Source organism: Pseudophryne corroboree, chromosome 7, assembly GCF_028390025.1.
Source record: "Pseudophryne corroboree isolate aPseCor3 chromosome 7, aPseCor3.hap2, whole genome shotgun sequence".
Classification (NCBI taxonomy): Eukaryota; Metazoa; Chordata; class Amphibia; order Anura; family Myobatrachidae; genus Pseudophryne; species Pseudophryne corroboree.
In genome coordinates, this window is record NC_086450.1 from 28,051,014 (window position 1) to 28,074,172 (window position 23,159).

Sequence of the window (23,159 nt, forward strand, 5' to 3'; positions counted from 1 at the left end):
AGAGTGCGGATGACTCTGCAGCACCGAATGAGAGAACTCCAGGTCCTCCTCAGCCAGGGTATCAAATTTGTAGAATTTAGCAAACGTGTTTGCCCCTGACCAAGTAGCTGCTCGGCAAAGTTGTAAAGCCGAGACCCCTCGGGCAGCCGCCCAAGATGAGCCCACCTTCCTTGTGGAATGGGCTTTTACAGATTTTGGCTGTGGCAGGCCTGCCACAGAATGTGCAAGCTGAATTGTGCTACAAATCCAACGAGCAATAGTCTGCTTAGAAGCAGGAGCACCCAGCTTGTTGGGTGCATACAGGATAAACAGCGAGTCAGATTTTCTGACTCCAGCCGTCCTGGAAACATATATTTTCAGGGCCCTGACTATGTCTAGCAACTTGGAGTCCTCCAAGTCCCTAGTAGCCGCAGGTACCACAATAGGCTGGTTCAAGTGAAACGCTGAAACCACCTTAGGGAGAAATTGAGGACGAGTCCTCAATTCTGCCCTGTCCGTATGAAAAATTAGGTAAGGGCTTTTATAGGATAAAGCCGCCAATTCTGAGACACGCCTGGCTGAAGCCAGGGCTAACAGCATTACCACTTTCCATGTGAGATATTTTAAGTCCACAGTGGAGAGTGGTTCAAACCAATGTGATTTTAGGAACCCCAAAACTACATTGAGATCCCAAGGTGCCACTGGAGGCACAAAAGGAGGCTGTATATGCAGCACCCCCTTGACAAACGTCTGAACTTCAGGAACTGAAGCCAGTTCTTTCTGGAAGAAAATCGACAGGGCCGAAATTTGAACCTTAATGGACCCTAATTTTAGGCCCATAGACAGTCCTGTTTGCAGGAAATGCAGGAAACGACCCAGTTGAAATTCCTCTGTAGGGGCCTTCCTGGCCTCGCACCACGCAACATATTTACGCCAAATACGGTGATAATGCTGTACGGTTACATCCTTCCTGGCTTTGATCAGGGTAGGGATGACTTCATCCGGAATGCCTTTTTCCTTCAGGATCCGGCGTTCAACCGCCATGCCGTCAAACGCAGCCGCGGTAAGTCTTGGAACAGACAGGGTCCCTGCTGGAGCAGGTCCTTTCTTAGAGGTAGAGGCCACGGGTCCTCTGTGAGCATCTCTTGAAGTTCCGGGTACCAAGTCCTTCTTGGCCAATCCGGAGCCACGAGTATAGTCCTTACTCCTCTCCTTCTTATGATTCTCAGTACCTTGGGTATGAGAGGCAGAGGAGGGAACACATACACTGACTGGTACACCCACGGTGTTACCAGAGCGTCCACAGCTATTGCCTGAGGGTCCCTTGACCTGGCGCAATACCTGTCTAGTTTTTTGTTGAGGCGGGACGCCATCATGTCCACCTTTGGTTTTTCCCAATGGTTCACAATCATGTGGAAGACTTCTGGGTGAAGTCCCCACTCCCCCGGGTGGAGGTCGTGTCTGCTGAGGAAGTCTGCTTCCCAGTTGTCCACTCCCGGAATGAACACTGCTGACAGTGCTATCACATGATTTTCCGCCCAGCGAAGAATCCTTGCAACTTCTGTCATTGCCCTCCTGCTTCTTGTGCCGCCCTGTCTGTTTACGTGGGCGACTGCCGTGATGTTGTCTGACTGAATCAGCACCGGCTGACCTTGAAGCAGGGGTCTTGCTAGGCTTAGAGCATTGTAGATGGCCCTTAGCTCCAGGATATTTATGTGAAGTGATGTCTCCAGGCTTGACCACAAGCCCTGGAAATTTCTTCCCTGTGTGACTGCTCCCCAGCCTCTCAGGCTGGCATCCGTGGTCACCAGGACCCAGTCCTGAATGCCGAATCTGCGGCCCTCTAGAAGATGAGCACTCTGCAACCACCACAGGAGAGACACCCTTGTCCTTGGTGACAAGATTATCCGCTGATGCATCTGAAGATGCGACCCGGACCATTTGTCTAGCAGATCCCACTGGAAGGTTCTTGCGTGGAATCTGCCGAATGGGATTGCTTCATAAGAAGCCACCATCTTTCCCAGGACCCTTGTGCATTGATGCACTGAGACTTGGCCTGGTTTTAGGAGATTTCTGACTAGTTCGGATAACTCCCTGGCTTTCTCCTCCGGGAGAAACACCTTTTTCTGGACTGTGTCCAGGATCATCCCTAGAAATAGAAGTCGTGTCGTCGGGATCAGCTGCGATTTTGGAATATTGAGAATCCAACCGTGCTGGCGCAGCACTATCTGAGATAGTGCTACTCCGACTTCCAACTGTTCCCTTGATCTTGCCCTTATCAGGAGATCGTCCAAGTAAGGGATAACTAAAACTCCCTTCTTTCGAAGGAGTATCATCATTTCGGCCATTACCTTGGTAAAGACCCGGGGTGCCGTGGACAATCCAAATGGCAGCGTTTGAAACTGATAGTGACAGTTCTGTACCACAAACCTGAGGTACCCTTGGTGAGAAGGGTAAATTGGGACATGTAGGTAAGCATCTTTGATGTCCAGAGACACCATATAGTCCCCTTCTTCCAGGTTTGCAATCACTGCTCTGAGTGACTCCATCTTGAATTTGAACCTTTGTATGTAAGTGTTCAAGGATTTTAGGTTTAGAATTGGTCTCACCGAGCCGTCCGGCTTCGGTACCACAAATAGTGTGGAATAGTACCCCTTTCCCTGTTGTAGGAGGGGTACCTTGATTATCACCTGCTGGGAATACAGCTTGTGAATGGCTTCCAATACTGCCTCCCTGTCTGAGGGAGACGTCGGTAAAGCAGACTTTAGAAAACGGCGAGGGGGAGACGTCTCGAATTCCAATTTGTACCCCTGAGATACCACCTGAAGGATCCAGGAGTCCACTTGCGAGTGGGCCCACTGCGCACTGAACTTCTTGAGACGGGCCCCCACCGTGCCTGAGTCCGCTTGTAAAGCCCCAGCGTCATGCTGAGGACTTTGCGGAGGCGGGAGAGGGCTTTTGTTCCTGGGAACTGGCTGTTTGTTGCAGCCTTTTTCCTCTCCCTCTGCCACGGGGCAGAAATGAGGCGCCTTTTGCCCGCTTGCCCTTATGGGGCCGAAAGGACTGCGCCTGATAATACGGTGTCTTCTTAGGTTGAGAAGCTACCTGGGGTAAAAATGTGGATTTTCCAGCAGTTGCCGTGGCTACCAGGTCTGATAGACCTACCCCAAATAACTCCTCCCCCTTATAAGGCAATACTTCAATGTGCCTTTTAGAATCCGCATCACCTGACCACTGCCGCGTCCATAAACCTCTTCTTGCAGAAATGGACAGCGCGCTAACTCTTGATGCCAGTCGGCAAATATCCCTCTGTGCATCACGCATATATAGAAATGCATCCTTCAAATGCTCTATAGTCAGTAATATACTGTCCCTATCTAGGGTATCAATATTTTCAGTCAGGGAATCCGACCACGCCAGGCCCGCACTGCACATCCAGGCTGAGGCGATTGCTGGTCGCAGTATAACACCCGTGTGAGAGTATATACATTTTAGGATATTCTCCAGCTTTCTATCGGCAGGTTCCTTAAGGGCGGCCGTATCAGGAGATAGTAGTGCTACCTGTTTAGACAAACGTGTGAGCGCTTTATCCACCCTAGGGGGTGTTTCCCAACGTGCCCTATCCTCTGGCGGGAAAGGGTACGATGCTAATAACCTTTTAGGAATTATCAGTTTTTTATCGGGGGAAACCCACGCCTCATCACACACTTCATTTAATTCCTCGGATACAGGAAAAACTACAGGCAGTTTTTTCTCACCAAACATAATACCCTTTTTAGTGGTACTTGTATTATCAGAGATATGCAATACATTTTTCATTGCTTCAATCATGTAACGTGTGGCCCTAGTGGAAGTCACGTTTGTCTCCTCATCATCGACACTGGAGTCAGTATCCGTGTCTGTGTCTGCCATTTGAGGTAACGGGCGTTTTAAAGCCCCTGATGGCGTTTGAGACCCCTGGACAGGCACAAGCTGAGTAGCCGGCTGTCTCATGTCGTCAACTGTCTGTCGTAAAGAGCTGACACTGTCACGCAATTCCTTCCATAAGCTCATCCACTCAGGTGTCGACTCCCTAGGGGGTGACAACTGTATAATAGGCAATTGCTCCGCCTCCATCTCATTTTCCTCCTCAAACATGTCGACACAATCGTACCGACACACCGCACACACACAGGGAATGCTCTGATAGAGGACAGGACCCCACTAGCCCTTTGGGGAGACAGAGGGAGAGTATGCCAGCACACACCAGAGCGCTATATATAGACAGGAATACCACTATAAAATGTGCTTTTCCTTTATAGCTGCTGTTAGTATCAAAACTGCGCCAAATTAGTGCCCCCCTCTCTTTTTTACCCTTTTCTGTAGTGCAGGACTGCAGGGGAGAGTCAGGGAGACGTCCTTCCAGCGGAGCTGTGATGGAAAATGGCGCCCGTGTGCTGAGGAGATAGGCTCCGCCCCCTTCTCGGCGGCCTTTTCTCCCGCTTTTTTGGTGAGTTCTGGCAGGGGTTAAAATACATCCATATAGCCCTGGGGGTTATATGTGGTGTATTTATGCCAGCCAAGGTGTTTACATTGCTGCTCAGGGCGCCCCCCCTAGCGCCCTACACCCTCAGTGACCGAAGTGTGCCTGAGTAACAATGGCGCACAGCTGCAGTGCTGTGCGCTACCTTGTTGAAGACTGATGTCTTCTGCCGCCGATTTTTCCGGACCTCTTCTTGCTTCTGGCTCTGTAAGGGGGCCGGCGGCGCGGCTCTGGGACCGAGCTCCGAGGCTGGGCCTGTGTTCGGTCCCTCTGGAGCTAATGGTGTCCAGTAGCCTAAGAAGCCCAATCCACTCTGCACGCAGGTGAGTTCGCTTCTTCTCCCCTTAGTCCCTCGATGCAGTGAGCCTGTTGCCAGCAGGTCTCACTGAAAATAAAAAACCTAAAACTAAACTTTCACTAAGAAGCTCAGGAGAGCCCCTAGTGTGCACCCTTCTCGGCCGGGCACAAAAATCTAACTGGAGGAGGGTCATAGGGGGAGGAGCTAGTGCACACCAGGTAGTCCTAAAGCTTTTACTTTTGTGCCCAGTCTCCTGCGGAGCCGCTATTCCCCATGGTCCTTACGGAGTTCCCAGCATCCACTAGGACGTCAGAGAAAACAGAACACCATGAAAATATAAGCACCAGAGAGTTCATATTTATCATCTATCGGACTGTGCATCTGGGTCTACGATGAGTACTGGAATCTAGGAGTTGGACTTCTGTGGTCTTGGAAAACACATGTCCCTATTATACGGAATGTATTGACAATGGTCCTAATTCCGATCTGTTCGCTCGCTAGCGTTTTTCACTGCGCAGCGAACAGGTAACTACTGTGCATGCATATGCACCGCAATGCGCAGGCGTGCCGTACGGTTACAAAGCGGATCGCTGTTGTGCACTGGTTCTAGCGAAGAATCCATTCGCACAGCCGATGCAAGGAGATTGACAGGAAGAGGGCGTTTGTGGGTGTCAACTGACCGCTTTCTGGGAGTGGCTGGAAAAACGCAGGCGTGTCAAAGCGTTTGCAGGGGGGGGGGGGGGTCTGACATCCGTTCCGGAACCGGACAGGCTGAAGCGATCGCAGCGGCTGAGTAAGGTCAGAGCTACTCAGAAACTGCACAAGCTGTTTTTGTACCGCTCGACTGCACATGCGATCGCACACTTGCAAAGCAAAAATACACTCCCCTATAGGCGGTGACTATCTGATCGCAGCGCTGCAAAAAACTGCTAGCGAGCGAACAGATCTGAATTAGGCCCATTGTCACAGTTATGATGTCAACATTGTTGATACTGAACGTCGACACGTGAAATGCCAACATTGCAGTGGAGGGTTAGGTTTTGGGTACAGAAGGTGAGGGTTAGAGTTGGCTATATCACAGTACCCGCCGTAGCAGGTAAGTCACCACTGGAGCACCGGATGTTTTGTTGAAATTCTAATCTTATCGACATTCCATCAGTGTTGACATTACATTCATGTTGATAAAATATACCACACCTGCTTGATGGCCTCGTTGATGATCTGGTAGCGGGCAGATCTACGCATGGGCAGACAGAGGCTATACACCGCGTGCAGAGCCGCGAAGAAGAAGCTGACCAGGCCAATCTGCTTCCTGTGCAACATCCACTCGTCCAACCAGTCTGGGAATCGCCTGTACTTTGTGCCATAACGCAGCTGGTAAAAGGTGGCAAGGATTCCTGGCATGTAAACCAGAGACAGCAAAACGTAGGCCACACAGGGTAACGTAACATTCATCACTTCTATGGGCATCTTGTAGAACATGTTCTTGTTCTCCATCAGATATGGGTGCAGGACCACACGCACAAAGTTGTAGAGGTAGAAGAAAATGAAGAGGCAGAGAGCAAGCACCGACGGGATCTTCCAGAATGGCAGGAGGCGCAGAGGGATGTTCTCAATTTCACGAGCTGCGCAGAGGGATCCCATATCCACAGGGATGAATCCCATGCTGCGAGCGATGGAGGCTACGCGGCTCCGGGCATCGGGGCTGTTGGAGGAGATGAGGACCTGGGGTAGAATAGACAGGAGAATGTCCGTAAGCACAACTTTCCAGACTATGGGGGACATTTACTAAGCAGTGATAAGAGCGGAGAAGTGAGCCAGTGGAGAAGTTGCCCCATCAACCAATCAGCAGCTCTGTATCATTTTGTAGAGATGTTACTTCAGTGCTGATTGGTTGCCATGGGCACTTCTCCACTCTTATCACTGCTTAGTAAATGTCCCCCTATCTCTTTAAGTTTTGGAATCGGGACAGCACTTGTATGATCACGCTACTGGGAGAGTAGCCAAGCCAGGCTGAGGATTGTCATATTCCCCCAGAGCCATATCCAGCTCTAGTCAATCCCCAGACCCCTTCAAGCTGTGCCAGATTACTACCAGGACAATACAGGGGGGCTCTCTCACAGGGTCAGGCATCTGAAGAATGTGGGGTCTGTAGTACTGGTTTACTGTTGCCGTATGTTCTCATTTACACAAAATACTGCAGCCTCTTGTGGGACCCATGTGCGTCCCCACCTCTGCTTCCCATCAGATCATCTCCCCCCTGTTTTCTCACAGGCATACAGCGTATGCTTAAGGAAGTAGACTGAGAGCTGCTCTGCATACAGCCATGCCCGGAGGAGAGCAAATCACAGAAGTAAGCATAACCTGCCACACACAGGGAGAGGAGTAGCAATGGGAATGTAATATAGGAGCTGGGGCACTACAGTGTGGCATAATGTAAGCTGGGGGCACTACAGTGTGGCGTAATGTGAGCTGGGGCCACTACAGTGTGGCATAACGTGAGCTGGGGCCACTGCAGTGTGGCAAAACATGAGCTGGGGCCACTACAGTGTGGCATAATGTGAGCTGGGGCCACTACAGTGTGGTATGTGAGCTGGGGCCACTAGTGTGACATAATGTGAGCTGGGGGCCCTACAGTGTGGCATAATGTGAGCGGGGGCCCCTACAGCCATTACAGTGTGGCATAACTTGAGCTTGGGGCACTACAGTGTGGCATGACGTGATCTGGGGACCCTAAGTGTGGCATAATGTGAGCTGGGGCCCCTACAGCCTTATAGTGTGGCATAACGTGAGCTGGGGCCCCTACAGCCTTACAGTGTGGCATAACGTGAGCTGGGGCCCCTACAGTGTGGCATAATGTGAGCTGGGGCCACTACAGTGTGGTATGTGAGCTGGGGCCACTAGTGTGGCATAATGTGAGCTGGGGGCCCTACAGTGTGGCATAATATGAGCTGGGGCCCCTACAGCCATTACAGTGTGGCATAACGTGAGCTGGGGCCCCTACAGCCATTACAGTGTGGCATAACGTGAGCTGGGGCCACTACAGTGGCATAAGGTGAGCTGGGGCCTTTACAGTGTGGCATAAGGTGAGCTGGGGCCACTACAGTGTGGCATAATGTGAGCTGGGGCCAATACAGTGTGGCATAACGTGAGCTGGGGCCACTACAGTGTGGCATAACGTGATCTGGGTACCCTACAGTGTGGCACAACGTGATCTGGGTACCCTACAGTGTGGCATACCGTGATCTGGGTACCCTACAGTGTTGCATAACGTGAGATGGGCCCCCTACAGTGTGGCATAATGTAAGCTGGGGGCCCTACAGTGTGGCATAACGTGATCTGGGTACCCTACAGTGTGGCATAATGTGAGTTGGGGGCACTACAGTGTGGCATAACGTGAGCTGAGGCCCCTACAGTGTGGCATAACGTGAGCTGGGGCCTCTACTTTGTGGCATAACGTGAGCTGGGGCCCCTACAATGTGGCTTAATGTGAGCTGGGAGCCCTACAGTTTGGCATAATGTAAGCTGGGCCCCCTACAGTGTGGCATAATGTGAGCTGGGGGCACTACGGTGTGGCATACTGTGAGCTGGGGACACTACGGTGTGGCATACTGTGAGCTGGAGGCACTACAGTGTGGCATACTGTGAGCTGGAGGCACTACAGTGTGGCATACTGTGAGCTGGGGACACTATAGTGTGGCATACTGTGAGCTGGGGACACTACAGTATGGCATAATGTGAGCTGGGGGCAATACAGTGTGGCATAATGTGAGCTGGGGCCACTACAGTGTGGTATGTGAGCTGGGGCCACTAGTGTGGCATAATGTGAGCTGGGGGCCCTACAGTGTGGCATAATGTGAGCTGGGGCCCCTACAGCCATTACAGTGAGCATAACGTGAGCTGGGGCCCCTACAGCCATTACAGTGTGGCATAACATGAGCTGGGACCCCTACAGCCTTACAGTGTGGCATAACGTGAGCTGGGGCCCCTACAGTATGGCATAACGTGAGCTGGGGCCCCTACAGTGTGACATAACATGAGCTTGGGGCACTACAATGTGGCATAACGTGATCTGGGGACCCTAAGTGTGGCATAATGCGGGCTGGGGCTACTACAGTGTGGCATAACATGAGCTGGGGGCCCTATAGTGTGGCATAACGTGAGCTGGAGGCCATACAGTGTGGCATAACGTGAGCTGGGGCCACTACAGTGTGGCATACCGTGATCTGGGTACCCTACAGTGTTGCATAACGTGAGCTGGGCCCCCTACAGTGTGGCATAATGTAAGCTGGGGGCCCTACAGTGTGGCATAACGTGATCTGGGTACCCTACAGTGTGGCATAATGTGAGTTGGGGGCACTACAGTGTGGCATAACGTGAGCTGAGGCCCCTACAGTGTGGCATAACGTGAGCTGGGGCCCCTACTTTGTGGCATAACGTGAGCTGGGGCCCCTATAATGTGGCTTAATGTGAGCTGGGGGCCCTACAGTTTGGCATAATGTAAGCTGGGCCCCCTACAGTGTGGCATAATGTGAGCTGGGGGCACTACGGTGTGGCATACTGTGAGCTGGGGACACTACGGTGTGGCATACTGTGAGCTGGAGGCACTACAGTGTGGCATACTGTGAGCTGGGGACACTACAGTGTGGCATACTGTGAGCTGGGGACACTACAGTATGGCATAATGTGAGCTGGGGGCAATACAGTGTGGCATAATGTGAGCTGGGGCCACTACAGTGTGGTATGTGAGCTGGGGCCACTAGTGTGGCATAATGTGAGCTGGGGGCCCTACAGTGTGGCATAATGTGAGCTGGGGCCCCTACAGCCATTACAGTGTGGCATAACGTGAGCTGGGGCCCCTACAGCCATTACAGTGTGGCATAACATGAGCTGGGACCCCTACAGCCTTACAGTGTGGCATAACGTGAGCTGGGGCCCCTACAGTGTGACATAACATGAGCTTGGGGCACTACAATGTGGCATAATGTGATCTGGGAACCCTAAGTGTGGCATAATGCGGGCTGGGGCTACTACAGTGTGGCATAACATGAACTGGGGGCCCTATAGTGTGGCATAACGTGAGCTGGAGGCCATACATTGTGGCATAACGTGAGCTGGGGCCACTACAGTGTGGCATAACGTGATCTGGGTACCTTTCAGTGTGGCATAATGTGAGCTGAGGCCCCTACACTGTGGCATAACGTGAGCTGGAGCCCCTACAGTGTGGCATAACGTGAGCTGGGGCCCCTACAGTGTGGCATACTGTGAGCTGGAGGCACTACAGTGTGGTATACTGTGAGCTGGGGACACCACAGTGTGGCATACTGTGAGCTGGGGACACTACAGTGTGGCATACTGTGAGCTGGGGACACTACAGTATGGCATAATGTGAGCTGGGGGCAATACAGTGTGGCATAATGTGAGCTGGGGCCACTACAGTGTGGTATGTGAGCTGGGGCCACTAGTGTGGCATAATGTGAGCTGGGGCCCCTACAGCCATTACAGTGTGGCATAACGTGAGCTGGGGCCCCTACAGCCTTACAGTGTGGCATAACGTGAGCTGGGGCCCCTACAGTGTGGCATACTGTGAGCTGGGGACACTACAGTATGGCATAATGTGAGCTGGGGGCAATACAGTGTGGCATAATGTGAGCTGGGGCAATACAGTGTGGCATAATGTGAGCTGGGGCAATACAGTGTGGCATACTGTGAGCTGGAGACACTACAGTGTGGCATACTGTGAGCTGGGGACACTACAGTATGGCATAATGTGAGCTGGGGGCAATACAGTGTGGCATAATGTGAGCTGGGGCAATACAGTGTGGCATAATATGAGCTGGGGCAATACAGTGTGGCATACTGTGAGCTGGGGGCACTACAGTGTGGCGTTTCTCACGCAGCTCTTGTCAGATATACTGGTATTGATTACCCTCAGACTGTACAATAGGTTAGGGGCAGCATTTCCTATATGTATTAGATCATGGGGACACGGTCAGACCCAGGCAGCTGGGTGGCAGACCAGCTCTGAATATGCCTGTATAATATATGTGACCCTTTACACGCCCCTCTCACCTGTTTGTTTCCATCCTTTGGTCCGGCCTGCAGAGCCCAGGCTGAGACCACATTAAATGCTTTCACCACAGTGCACTGTGGGAAGAGAGCGGCCAGGTATTCAGCGTTGGATTCTCCGTGAACGTTGATCTCCAGGTTATTACTGACATCGATCAGTATTTTCCCAGACAAGGCCTCGGACAATGAGCTTAATGTTGAATAATGTTCCCTAAAAACCGCCACAAACAGCAGCTCAGCGCGTTTCATGGCATCTTCTTGGCAAGTCACCTCAGCGTCGCTTGGGAAGAGGCAGGCATTGCGCTTAGGGTTCCTGCTTCCCACCACAACCTTGAATCCCGAATACAGCAGACGTGTGGCCAGGGATCGTGCAAAATTCCCAGTTCCCAGAATCCCAATGGTATCTCCATACGCCAAGATGCATTGTGCGGCAGAATCACCGTTCTTGTTGCCGAGCAAAGGTTGCGCCATGTCAGATTTCACCATGCCTATGTAATAAAGACAAGAGGTTCGGGTCAGTACAAACACTTCTACATACTGTAATCATGTTATAGTACACGTGATGCAAATTATATATGTAATGACATCACATTCCATTGTTTTATTGGAGAGGGTTATAGGAGGGATAACACATACCTAACACACTTCAACTTTGGCCTTGTGTCTTCATATGGTTTTCAGTTTCCTTGCTGACATGTAATATCCTATACAGTGATATAGAGTCAGGGGAACATTAGCCGACACTGGGCTAAAAATCTAACTCTCTCTGCACATGTTACATCTGCCCCACCTGCAGTGCACATGGGCCCTCATTCAGAGTTGATCGCTCGCTAGCTACTTTTTGCAGCCATGCAAACGTATAGTCGCCGCCTATGGGGGAGTGTATGTTCGCTTTGCAAGTGTGCGATCGCATGTGCAGCTGAGCGGTATGAAAAAGTTTGTTGCAGTTTCTGAGTAGCTCTGGACTTAAGGCCCGTACACACTGGTCGATATATCGGCCGTTCTCTTGAACGGCCGATATATCGCGGGACCGTCGGCCAGTGTGTACGGCCGATACATCTGTGAACTCCGTTGTTCACAGACGTATCGCGTCGGCCGCGCAGCACAGCCGACGGCCAATATATCTACCGATATATTGGCGCGCGGCTGTGTGTGTACGGGGCGGTTGGCCGACCGCCCGTACACATGCTGCGGCGGCCGGCGGTGATTGATAGCTGAACTGGGCGGGCGTGTGTACACGCCCGCCCAGTTCATGACGTCAGTCCCGGACGGATCGGTCAGTGTGTATGCTCAACACACTGCCCGATCCATCCATAGATATATCTGCAGATCAATTGATCTGCAGATATATCTATTAGTGTGTACCCACCTTTACTCAGCCACTGCAATCACTTCAGACTGTCCGGTCCCGGAACTGACGTCAGACACCCGCCCTGAAAATGCCTGGACACGCCTGCATTTTTCCAACCACTCCCAGAAAACGGTCAGTTGACACCCATAAACGCCCTCTTCCTGTCAATCTCTTTGCGAACGGCTGTGCGAATGGAATCGTCGCTAGAAGCATTGCGCAGCAACAATGCTGTTTGTACCCGTACGACGCGTGTGCTTATTGCGGTGCATACGCAGTAGTAACGTGATCGCTGCGCTGCGAAAATCGACAGCGTGCGATTAACTCGGAATGAGGGCCCTGGTTTTGCCCATTTGCTAACAAATTTGCTGCTGCGATCAGATCTGAATTAGGCCCATTGGGGGTCATTCCGAGTTGATCGTAGCTGTGCTAAATTTAGCACATCTACGATCAGTCACACAGACATGCGGGAGTCCGCCCAGCACAGGGCTAGTCCGCCCCCCCCCCCCCCCCCCCGCGAGAACCTCCTCACTGCCCGGGTCGCAGCGGCTGCATGTGACGTCACGCAGCCGCCGCGGCCCGCCCCCCAATGGTCTGGCCACGCCTGCGTTGGCCGGACCGCGCCGCCGTCCAGCCCCCTCCCGCCTAGCGACCGCCTCTGCCTGTCAATCAGGCAGAGGCTATCGCTACAATACAACGGCCTTTGGCCGCCCAGCATGTACCGGCGCACTGCGGCCCCGGCGCATATCTGACCCGATCACTGTGCTGCGATAAACTGCAGCGAGCGATCGAGTCGGAATGACCCCCATTGAACAGTCAGTTAATAAGTTAGAATAGAATAACTATTAATAGGGATATTTGTGTTCTTAGGCTACGGGAAATGGGAGAGGGTCAGGAATTGTCACTTTGGGCCGAACGCGCTGTAGAAATTGATGGTCCAATCATTCTAGGACACGGAAGATGCTGGCTGTTAACGTGCTATCTCCTGGTAGCTGGCTTGGCAGAGAAGTGGTTGTCGGAGTTCTGTGACATGACCCGGAGAGGAGACACTGCAGGACACTTCGGGGGGCGGGCTGTCTTGTCCCTAAGACCCGCCCCTGTAATGGCAACGTGCCGCGATTCACGGGTCCATGGGAGGGGGTGGGGATAAGTGACAAATACACGTCATTTAGCCCCACCCCCTCTATACGGAGCAGAAAATAAGATTTTACTCACCGGTAAATCTATTTCTCGTAGTCTGTAGTGGATGCTGGGAACTCCGTAAGGACCATGGGGAATAGCGGCTCCGCAGGAGACTGGGCACAACTAAAGAAAGCTTTAGGTCACCTGGTGTGCACTGGCTCCTCCCACTATGACCCTCCTCCAAGCCTCAGTTAGGACACTGTGCCCGGACGAGCTGACATAATAAGGAAGGATTTTGAATCCCGGGTAAGACTCATACCAGCCACACCAATCACACCGTATAACTCGTGATACTATACCCAGTTAACAGTATGAATATAACTGAGCCTCTCAACAGATGGCTCAACAATAACCCTTTAGTTAGGCAATAACTATATACAAGTATTGCAGACAATCCGCACTTGGGATGGGCGCCCAGCATCCACTACGGACTACGAGAAATAGATTTACCGGTGAGTAAAATCTTATTTTCTCTGACGTCCTAGTGGATGCTGGGAACTCCGTAAGGACCATGGGGATTATACCAAAGCTCCCAAACGGGCGGGAGAGTGCGGATGACTCTGCAGCACCGAATGAGAGAACTCCAGGTCCTCCTCAGCCAGGGTATCAATTTTGTAGAATTTAGCAAACGTGTTTGCCCCTGACCAAGTTGCAGCTCGGCAAAGTTGGAAAGCCGAGACCCCTCGGGCAGCTGCCCAAGATGAGCCCACCTTCCTTGTGGAATGGGCTTTTACAGATTTTGGCTGCGGTAGTTCAGCCGCAGAATGCGCCAGCTGAATTGTGCTACAAATCCAGCGAGCAATAGTCTGCTTAGAAGCAGGAGCACCCAGTTTGTTGGGTGCATACAGGATAAACAGCGAGTCAGTTCTCCTGACTCTAGCCGTCCTGGAAACATAATTTTTCAAGGCCCTGACTACGTCCAGTAACTTGGAATCCTCCAAGTCCCTAGTAGCCGCAGGCACTACAATAGGTTGGTTCAAGTGAAAAGCTGATACCACCTTAGGGAGAAACTGGGGACGAGTCCTCAATTCTGCCCTATCCATATGGAAAATCAGATAAGGACTTTTATATGACAAAGCCGCCAATTCTGATACACGCCTGGCCGAAGCCAAGGCCAATAACATGACCACTTTCCGCGTGAGATATTTTAGATCCACGGTTTTTAGTGGCTCACACCAATGTGATTTTAAGAAACTCAACACCACGTTGAGAACCCAAGGTGCCACTGGAGGCACAACCGGGGGCTGAATATGCAGCACTCCTTTTACAATGTCTGAACTTCAGGTACTGAAGCTAGTTCTTTCTGGAAGAAAATCGACAGAGCCGAGATCTGTATCTTAATGGAGCCTAATTTTAGGCCCATAGACACTCCTGCTTGTAGGAAATGCAGAAATCGACCTAGTTGAAATTCCTCTGTTGGGGCCTTTTTTGGCCTCACACCAAGCAACATATTTCCGCCATATGCGGTGATAATGTTTTGCAGTTACATCTTTCCTGGCTTGAATCAGCGTAGGAATGACTTCCTCCGGAATGCCCTTTTCCTTTAGGATCCGGCGTTCAACCGCCATGCCGTCAAAACGTAGCCGCGGTAAGTCTTGGAACAGACAGGGCCCCTGCTGCCGCAGGTCCTGTCTGAGCGGCAGAGGCCATGGGTCCTCTGATCTAATTTCTTGAAGTTCTGGGTACCAAGCTCTTCTTGGCCAATCCGAAACCACGAGTATCGTTCTTACTCCTCGCCTTCCTATTATTCTCAGTACCTTTTGTATGAGAGGCAGAGGGGGGAACACATAAAACCGACTGGTACACCCACGGTGTTACCAGAGCGTCCACAGCTATCGCCTGAGGGTCCCTTGACCTGGCGCAATATCTTTTATAGCTTTTTGTTGAGGCGGGACGCCATCATGTCCACCTGTGGCCTTTCCCAATGGTGTACAATCCTTTGGAAGACTTCTGGATGAAATCCCCACTCTCCCGGGTGGAGGTCGTGTCTGCTGAGAAGATCTGCTTCCCAGTCGTCCACTCCGGGAATGAACACTGCTGACAGTGCTAACACATGATTTTCCGCCCATCGGAGAATCCTTGTGGCTTCTGCCATCGCCATCCTGCTTCTTGTGCCGCCCCGTTGGTTTACATGGGCGACTGCCGTGATGTTGTCTGATTAGATCAGTACCGGCTGGTTTTGAAGCAGAGGCCTTGCCTGACTCAGGGCATTGTAAATGGCCCTCAGTTCCAGAATATTTATGTGTAGGGAAGTCACCTGACTTGACCAAAGTCCCTGGAAGTTTCTTCCCTGTGTGACTGCCCCCCAGCCTCAAAGGCTGGCATCCATGGTCACTAGGACCTAGTCCTGTATGCCGAACCTGCGGCCCTCTTGAAGATGGGCACTCTGCAGCCACCACAGTAGAGATACCCTGGTCCTTGAAGACAGGGTTATCAGCCGATGCATCTGAAGATGTGATCCGGACCACTTGTCCAACAGGTCCCACTGAAAAGTTCTTGCATGGAACCTGCCGAATGGGATTGCTTCGTAGGAAGCTACCATTTTTCCCAAGACTCGCGTGCAATGATGCACCGATACCTGTGTCAAAGTCAGAAAAATGTCTCTATGCACGTTGCCATATTTGCACCGCACACTGGTCCGTGCTGCGCATGCGTACGCTCTCCCGTGAAGGCGCATACCCGCAATAGCGTGCACTCGCAGGCGCGGTATGCGTATTTACGGTAGAGTTTATGTAGTCGTAGCGTGCGACTCATTCGTTACATATTTTCACAATTAATGTAGTTTATAGATCATGATCCCTTTGATAGTTTCTGAAAGTTTGGTTAATATAGAAGGTCCCTGAGCTAAGGAATCCCTCTTTGTATCGTACGAAGGGTCTAACAGGAATCATACAGCAGTGTTTGGTACCCATCGGAAGAGTATTTAATTAGCAATATTCCGGTGTTGGTTTGGAGCGTATTAATCGCTCGTGCGAATAGTTATGGACATAAGAAGTTTATGTCCATTTCTACTATTTACTCATACTCAGGTATGCGGCGGGAAACCTAGTTCCCCACCCACCTGAGCTGTTTGAAATCGTCACAGCCCACCTGTATGAATCAACCTATGACCTTTTGTTGTGATACAGGGTCGAATTCCTTCATCCAATGGACAATGGGATTGTAGGGACTATGAGATTGCATTGTGTGTGGGGCATAAATAGGCAAGCCGACCACATCCAGCTCTCACTCTTCAACGGTTCTCATTGCTGAAAATCGGGTGCTGGATGTCCAGGCGCATGCGATCGTTTACCCTTGTGCGTAAGTTTCTCTCCGTAATCATTGTCTTTCTGTGAGCCAATTTCTCTCATCTCTCTCCGTCTCTCTCTCTCTCTTTCCCTTCTCTCTCTCTCTCGTATCTCCCCTAGACTAGTATTGTATTGTATTAGATAGTATTGTATTTTGGTTAGGAAGTCTTTGTTATATTGTAGTGTATCATTTGTACTGTTATCCCCTTTTTACAAGTATACTAGATATAATACAGTTAATAGGCTTTGGACCCTAAACCAGTATCTGTGTATTTCCTATAGTGTTAAGTGTTCACTTGAGCGTCGGTGACGCTCAAGCAGCTTTGTAGTTAGTCAGGTTACACAAGGTTGCACTTACACCCTGTATTCACATTAAGGTATTCCGTGTATTTCATTGGTATAAGGTTTAGACATAAAGGTATAGCGTTGTGAGCGTCTGCGCCGCTGGTGATCTCCTCGTGGTCTCGAGCGTCCGCTACGCCATAGCGAATCATTACTCTAGTCATAGCCAATAACGTGTCCTGTGATCACTGGGCCGTGAGCGAACGTGACGCTTGAGCGTCTCGCCTACGGCTGAGCGATCGTTACGCAACTAGCGTACCATTACGGTACTTCTTAAGTAAACAGCGTACAGTGTTCTTAGACTTCATAAAGGGTTGTTTATACGACAAAGGAATTTAGCATTGTCAATTGGGGACTCGTCCTATCCTTCTCATATCTGCACTAGGTAGATCAGCAGACATTATCCCCCCAGCAAAGGGTGGGAGGTTGTCTCGCAGTGCTGACGGGATAAGCGTCTGCTTCGCTTAGATAAAGAGTGCTGAAGGAATCCGGGAACCGGAAGTAAGAACAAAACGCTTGTGTCTTTTAAAACTGTTTTATTTCTCTTCTGTCTTGCGTATACACGCACGCATACATTTATCTGCATTTCTTTTTTCAAATTTCGTATATCACTATTCCTGTTTGCCAAGTTTTATAGTTGATAGAAAGTGCTAAAAGAGATTTGCTGTTAGTTCATAGTAGAGGTAATAGTTAAAGTATAGAACAACACACGGTTTGCCTGGGAGATAAGGCAGTCAGTGTGGGGTGCGGTAGATGATCAGGGATCATCTACATTGATAAAGGTAGAAATTGTGTTACGGTGGATCTTTGTTTTGCGTACACGTGTCCCTAACAAAAGACTTGCGTACGCAATCCAAACGGCAGACGCACGCAGCGTACATTACGCAACGTAGCGTCTGGTTACGCCCACGTAGCTCAAGTCACGAAAAGTTGAATTAGAGCAAAGCGATAATTAGAGCAAAGCGATAAGTAACGCGACGCGGTAAATAACGCAAATCTATTTTTGGAAAAATCTGAAATTTAGTTTAACAGATCCTGCTCCTAATTGGTAACACAGTTGGACTGAAGACAATTTCTGCGCAGAAATAGATATAGAAACAAAGTGTACATGTGTTGAGTGAGTGTGTTTTTATTACATAAGTTTATATAACTTAAGAGGTTGAACCAAAAGGAAAGTCGGGTACTCGTCAAGGGACACACGTGTAAGTGACATATACGGTGGCTAGGGAGGCATCCTTGGTTAAATAATATTTGAGCATTAGAGTATAGCGGACCATAAGGTAACAGACCAGGAGGTCATAAGGTAACAGACCAGGAGGTCATAAGGTAACAGACCAGGAGGTCATAAGGTAACAGGTAAAATAGACAAAGAGGTCCGCTATAAAAGTCCAGTGGCACAACGCCTGGGGTGTTGGTGCAGAACCCATATAGGCCATAAGCTCTTGCTGAAGGAATCGCGGCCGGAAACATCGATTCCATTGATCTTTCAGTACATGACAAGTAGTGCTTATGTACTGAACGATTGGACCGCACGTAATTGTGTGCAGTAGTTAGTAATCTGACCTAATACCATTAGAGTAAAGTGGTCACAAACGCTATCTGTACATTCTGACGTGATTTGTGTAATTTTTTATTTTTGGAAGGGAAGTTCGCTGGTCACTCAGGAACTATCTAACAACCCCACCTTTACTGGAAAGAGTAAGTGTCCTGCGGGTAACCCTCATATGTTCCAGTAAACAGAAGGTTCCATAGGGGCCCTGTATCGAGTACGCCAGCACCATATCGGTGTGATCAGGTCGTATTGGTCGAGGTGGGCGAGTGAGTGGGGTACTCGGTAAACCGCCACCGCCGGCCTGCCCAGGACATCTTGGTTTGTTTGTAAGGGTTCGCTGAAAACCTTGAGATAAAGATCCAAGGAGGAATAAGCAACACCTGCAGAATTATGGGGGCCAGTTGTTCAGGTAGGGGGCGATCAACCTCGGTTCGGGTTGATTCAGAGAACCGACCCGTTGGGTCGGCAAGGTACATCATGTGTGAAAAATACGGAAGTCACACAGAATCTTTATGTGATGAATGGGAAAGAATGACTGTACAAGACAGGGACAAATTCCCAAGAATAGGTAGCTTTAGTCCAGAAGTGTTACAAAATTTAAGGAGGAGGATATGTCTCGTAAAATCATCAAAGAGACGAATTCAGCATCATGATTACTTACAGTTATGGCACCAGGAAGGTGAGATACAGAGAGGTTTGGCTCTGGCGGCGGGATCTGGGGCAGTCAGGAAGCTGATAGCCACAGCTCCACCTCCACCATACATTGCAGGAGAGAAGTTGATTACGGAGAGAAACGCACTGGGTTGTAAAACACAAACTCTTAGTAACCCTGTAAATGTTAATGATGTTAACCAAATAACTCATGCAAGTATTAACCCGTGCAAGATGTACCCTGTTTTGAACCTTCCTCAGGAGTGTGATCAAGAAGAAGATTCGGCAACAATTTCAGCGCTCTCTCTAGCGGCCACCATATCAGAAACCACAGTAGGAACTGCACCACCCACGAGATTAGTTAAGGCCCCTAGCGGAGGGATAGGTGAGGTCGTGTCAACGGGTAAGTACGGCACCATGCATTACACTGAAACAATTGTACCACAACAAGCTGTAGAATCTATACAGGAAGAGGCTGTTAGAATTGCTCCTGTAAAGGTGATAGTAGTTCCCAATGGGAAAACAGATGCATCAGGAGCCACACCCGTCAGGAACATTGCCATGTATTGCCCGTTCACTAGAATGGAATTGAGGACCATAGTGTCTGAATTCCCAGACCCCAGAAAAGATTTAGTGGCAAGCCAAAAATACATCAGGGATCTAGGAAACACTTTAGAGCCCAATAATAAGGATTGGCAGATAGTGCTAAGAGCTTGCTTACCTTCCAATGTCGACTCAGTTAAATTCTTGGCTGATTGTGGACTAGATAAAGATGTACCGCTTACAGATGTGTACGACCAGGATAATGTAAAAAGGATAAATTTACAGCTAAAGGAGTATTTCCCAGCCGTTGTTAAATGGAATAAAATATTTTCCATTAAGCAAAAGGAGTCCGAAACGGCAGCAGAATATTTCCACCGGGCACTATCAGAAATGGCAAAATACACTGGTATAGAAGACATTAAGACCAACCCAAACCATCGAGAAGTAGCAGTATCTGTACTGATGGATGGTTTGAAAGAAACATTAAAAGCTAGGGTACAGACCACACAACCATGTTGGCGAGGTCTGTCAGTGTCCACCTTGAGAGAGGCTGCTGTTGATCACGACAAAAACATCACTAGACACAGGGAGTCGCAAAGTGATAAGTTGATGTCCGTAAGTATACAGGCGCTGACCACAAGGCAGCCTGCGTATGTACCACCGAATCCTGTGGGTAAGGCAAGTGTAATAACATGTTTTTCTTGTAACAGACCGGGACACTTTGCACGAGAATGTAGAACAAAGAATGTACAAAGATCTTTTCAACCCCCTAGACAACAACACAACACACGACATTGGGAGCAGGGTCCACAGAGGCGGAGTTTTGAGCCACATACAGGGGAAACAAAAAGATATCCCCCGAACAGAGACTGGCAGGCCTCTGGTAGTTCCCAGCTAACTCCCCCACAAGTAGTTGCTGCCAATGGGATTCAGGGAGGTCAGCATACCCAATAGGGGTGTGGCCACACCTGTAATCTGCAGCCAGTTAAATTGATTGCCAGTCTTGGAAGCGAACCAGAGATTGCAATCAATGTAGCTGGTAAAACTTTAAACTTTCTTGTAGACACAGGGGCGGCCAAGTCAGTGATAAATTCGACAGTGGGCATGAGAACCACTGGTAGGACAATTCCAGCCATGGGAGTAACAGGAGTAGTCCAGCACTACCCTGTTAGCAAACCAGCCGAGATTACAATAGGGCCTTTGCATACCAAGCATTCCTTTTTGCTGGCTGCATCGGCACCAACTAATCTCCTGGGGAGAGACTTACTATGTAAAATGGGTTGCGTCATTTATTGTACTCCTGAAGGTGTATTCTTGGACATACCTGAGAATCACGCTCAGGAGGTACGAGACATGTTAGACTCCCCATCAAAATTAATGTCACATTCCATTATGACAAATAGGAACCCATCCCAAGTAGAAGAGATGACATCTCAGATACCAGAGTCACTTTGGACAAAAGATGGACAGGACACTGGATTAATGGCAAACGTAGCTCCAGTAGTTGTACAAGTAAAAGATGGTAGGATAGCTCCAAAAATCCCACAGTATCCTCTGAAGCCAGAGGTGGAGTTAGGAGTTTTCCCAGTAATAGAACGCTTGCTGCAACAGGGCATTCTGGTAAGAACGTCCAGCACAGCCAATAGTCCCATCTTCCCTGTTAAAAAGAGTGGGGGGAGGGGTTACAGGCTAGTGCAGGATCTAAGGGGGATTAACAAAATAGTTGAGAGTCAGTTCCCCGTAGTGCCTAATCCAGCTGTCATCCTAATGCAAATTCCTCCCACTGCCAAATTTTTCACTGTTATTGACCTCTGCTCCGCTTTCTTTTCGGTACCTCTGCACCCTGACAGCCAATATTTGTTTGCATTCACATACAGAGGAGTCCAATACACGTGGACTCGGTTACCCCAAGGTTTCATAGATAGTCCAAGTATATTTTCTCAGGCTTTGCATGATTGTTTACAGTCTTTCCAACCAGAGAGTGGATCAGTATTGATACAGTATGTGGATGATTTACTGCTGTGTTCAGATTCACTGGAAGCATCTCTGAAGGATACGAAACAGCTCCTGTTTCATCTTTCAGACACAGGTCACAAGGTTTCCAAAGACAAGTTGCAATTATGCCAGACTAAGGTAAAATATTTGGGACACTGTCTAACACAAGGACTGAGACACCTGACCGCTGATAGAATCCAAGCCATTAGAGACATGACACTGCCACAAACCCAGCAACAGATCAGGACGTTTTTAGGAATGTGTGGGTATTGCCGTAATTGGATCCCAGGGTTTTCCATATTGGCGTTACCTTTGCAGGAAATGGTCTCTTCAAACAAACCTGATCGGATTTCGCATACAGACGAATCTGAAACAGCATTTGAGAGACTCAAACAATGCCTAACACAGGCACCAGCACTAGGTATGCCAGACTATGGGAAACCCTTTGAACTATACGGAACAGAAAGTGCTGGGTGCGCAGCAGGTGTACTAACCCAAAAACACGGTGACGCCAGCAGGCCAATTGCATACTACAGCGCCCAGCTAGACACGGTAAAGCGATCCCTCCCCACATGCTTGCGTAGCGTTGCGGCGATAGCATTGCTAGTGACGAAAAGCGAAGATGTCGTGCTAGGCCACAACCTCACAATCCATACACCGCATGCGGTATCTGCCTTATTGAATTCTGCCCAAACCAGACACGTCTCATCAGCAAGGTTTACAAGATGGGAATTGGCATTAATGGCCCCAGTAAACATCACCATAAGGAGATGCAGTGCATTAAATCCTGCAACATTTCTCCCAGGTGTGCCTGGTCAGACACAAAGGGTGGAAGGTGAGAGTGATGGGGAAGGAGGATTTAATGCAAAGGGAGATACACATGATTGTATGGAATATTTGACCCAAAATTTTACCGCAAGGCCTGACATCAGTGACAACCCACTGGAAGATGCAGAACTCACGTTCTACACGGACGGTAGTTGTCATAGACAGTCAGACTCGGGAGACTTGTGTACTGGATACGCAGTCGTAGATGACCAAGACACCATAGAAGCGGAACCGCTAGGCCCACCTCACTCAGCCCAGGTTGCTGAACTGGTCGCCCTAACCAGAGCATGTGAATTGGCTAAGGGTAAGTCAGCCAATATCTACACCGATTCTAGATACGCCTTCGGGGTAGTACATGATTTCGGAGCCCTATGGCGCCTCAGAAATTTCATGACGGCAGCTGGTACACCGATAGCGCATGCAGCATATATAAAAAGGCTTCTAACAGCGATACAGGAACCCGACAGAGTGGCTGTTATCAAATGTAAAGCACATACATATAGCCAAGACCCAATATCCCTTGGTAACAGCCGAGCAGACGAAGCCGCAAAGCTTGCAGCTGC

At 49.7% G+C, this 23,159-nt stretch overlaps 1 protein-coding gene across 2 annotated transcripts in view; it reads right to left on the reverse strand.

Moving 5' to 3' along the window:
- STEAP3 (STEAP3 metalloreductase) overlaps positions 1 to 23,159 on the reverse strand; it is an 87,194-nt gene that overhangs the window by 10,093 nt on the left and 53,942 nt on the right. For both annotated transcript variants that reach the window (XM_063932835.1, XM_063932836.1), the window contains exons 2-3: positions 10,872 to 11,356; positions 5,997 to 6,524 (exon numbers count right to left, since the gene is read on the reverse strand). In XM_063932835.1, the coding sequence (XP_063788905.1) occupies positions 5,997 to 6,524; positions 10,872 to 11,356 (1,013 nt within the window). The remainder of the gene's footprint in view (positions 1 to 5,996; positions 6,525 to 10,871; positions 11,357 to 23,159) is intronic.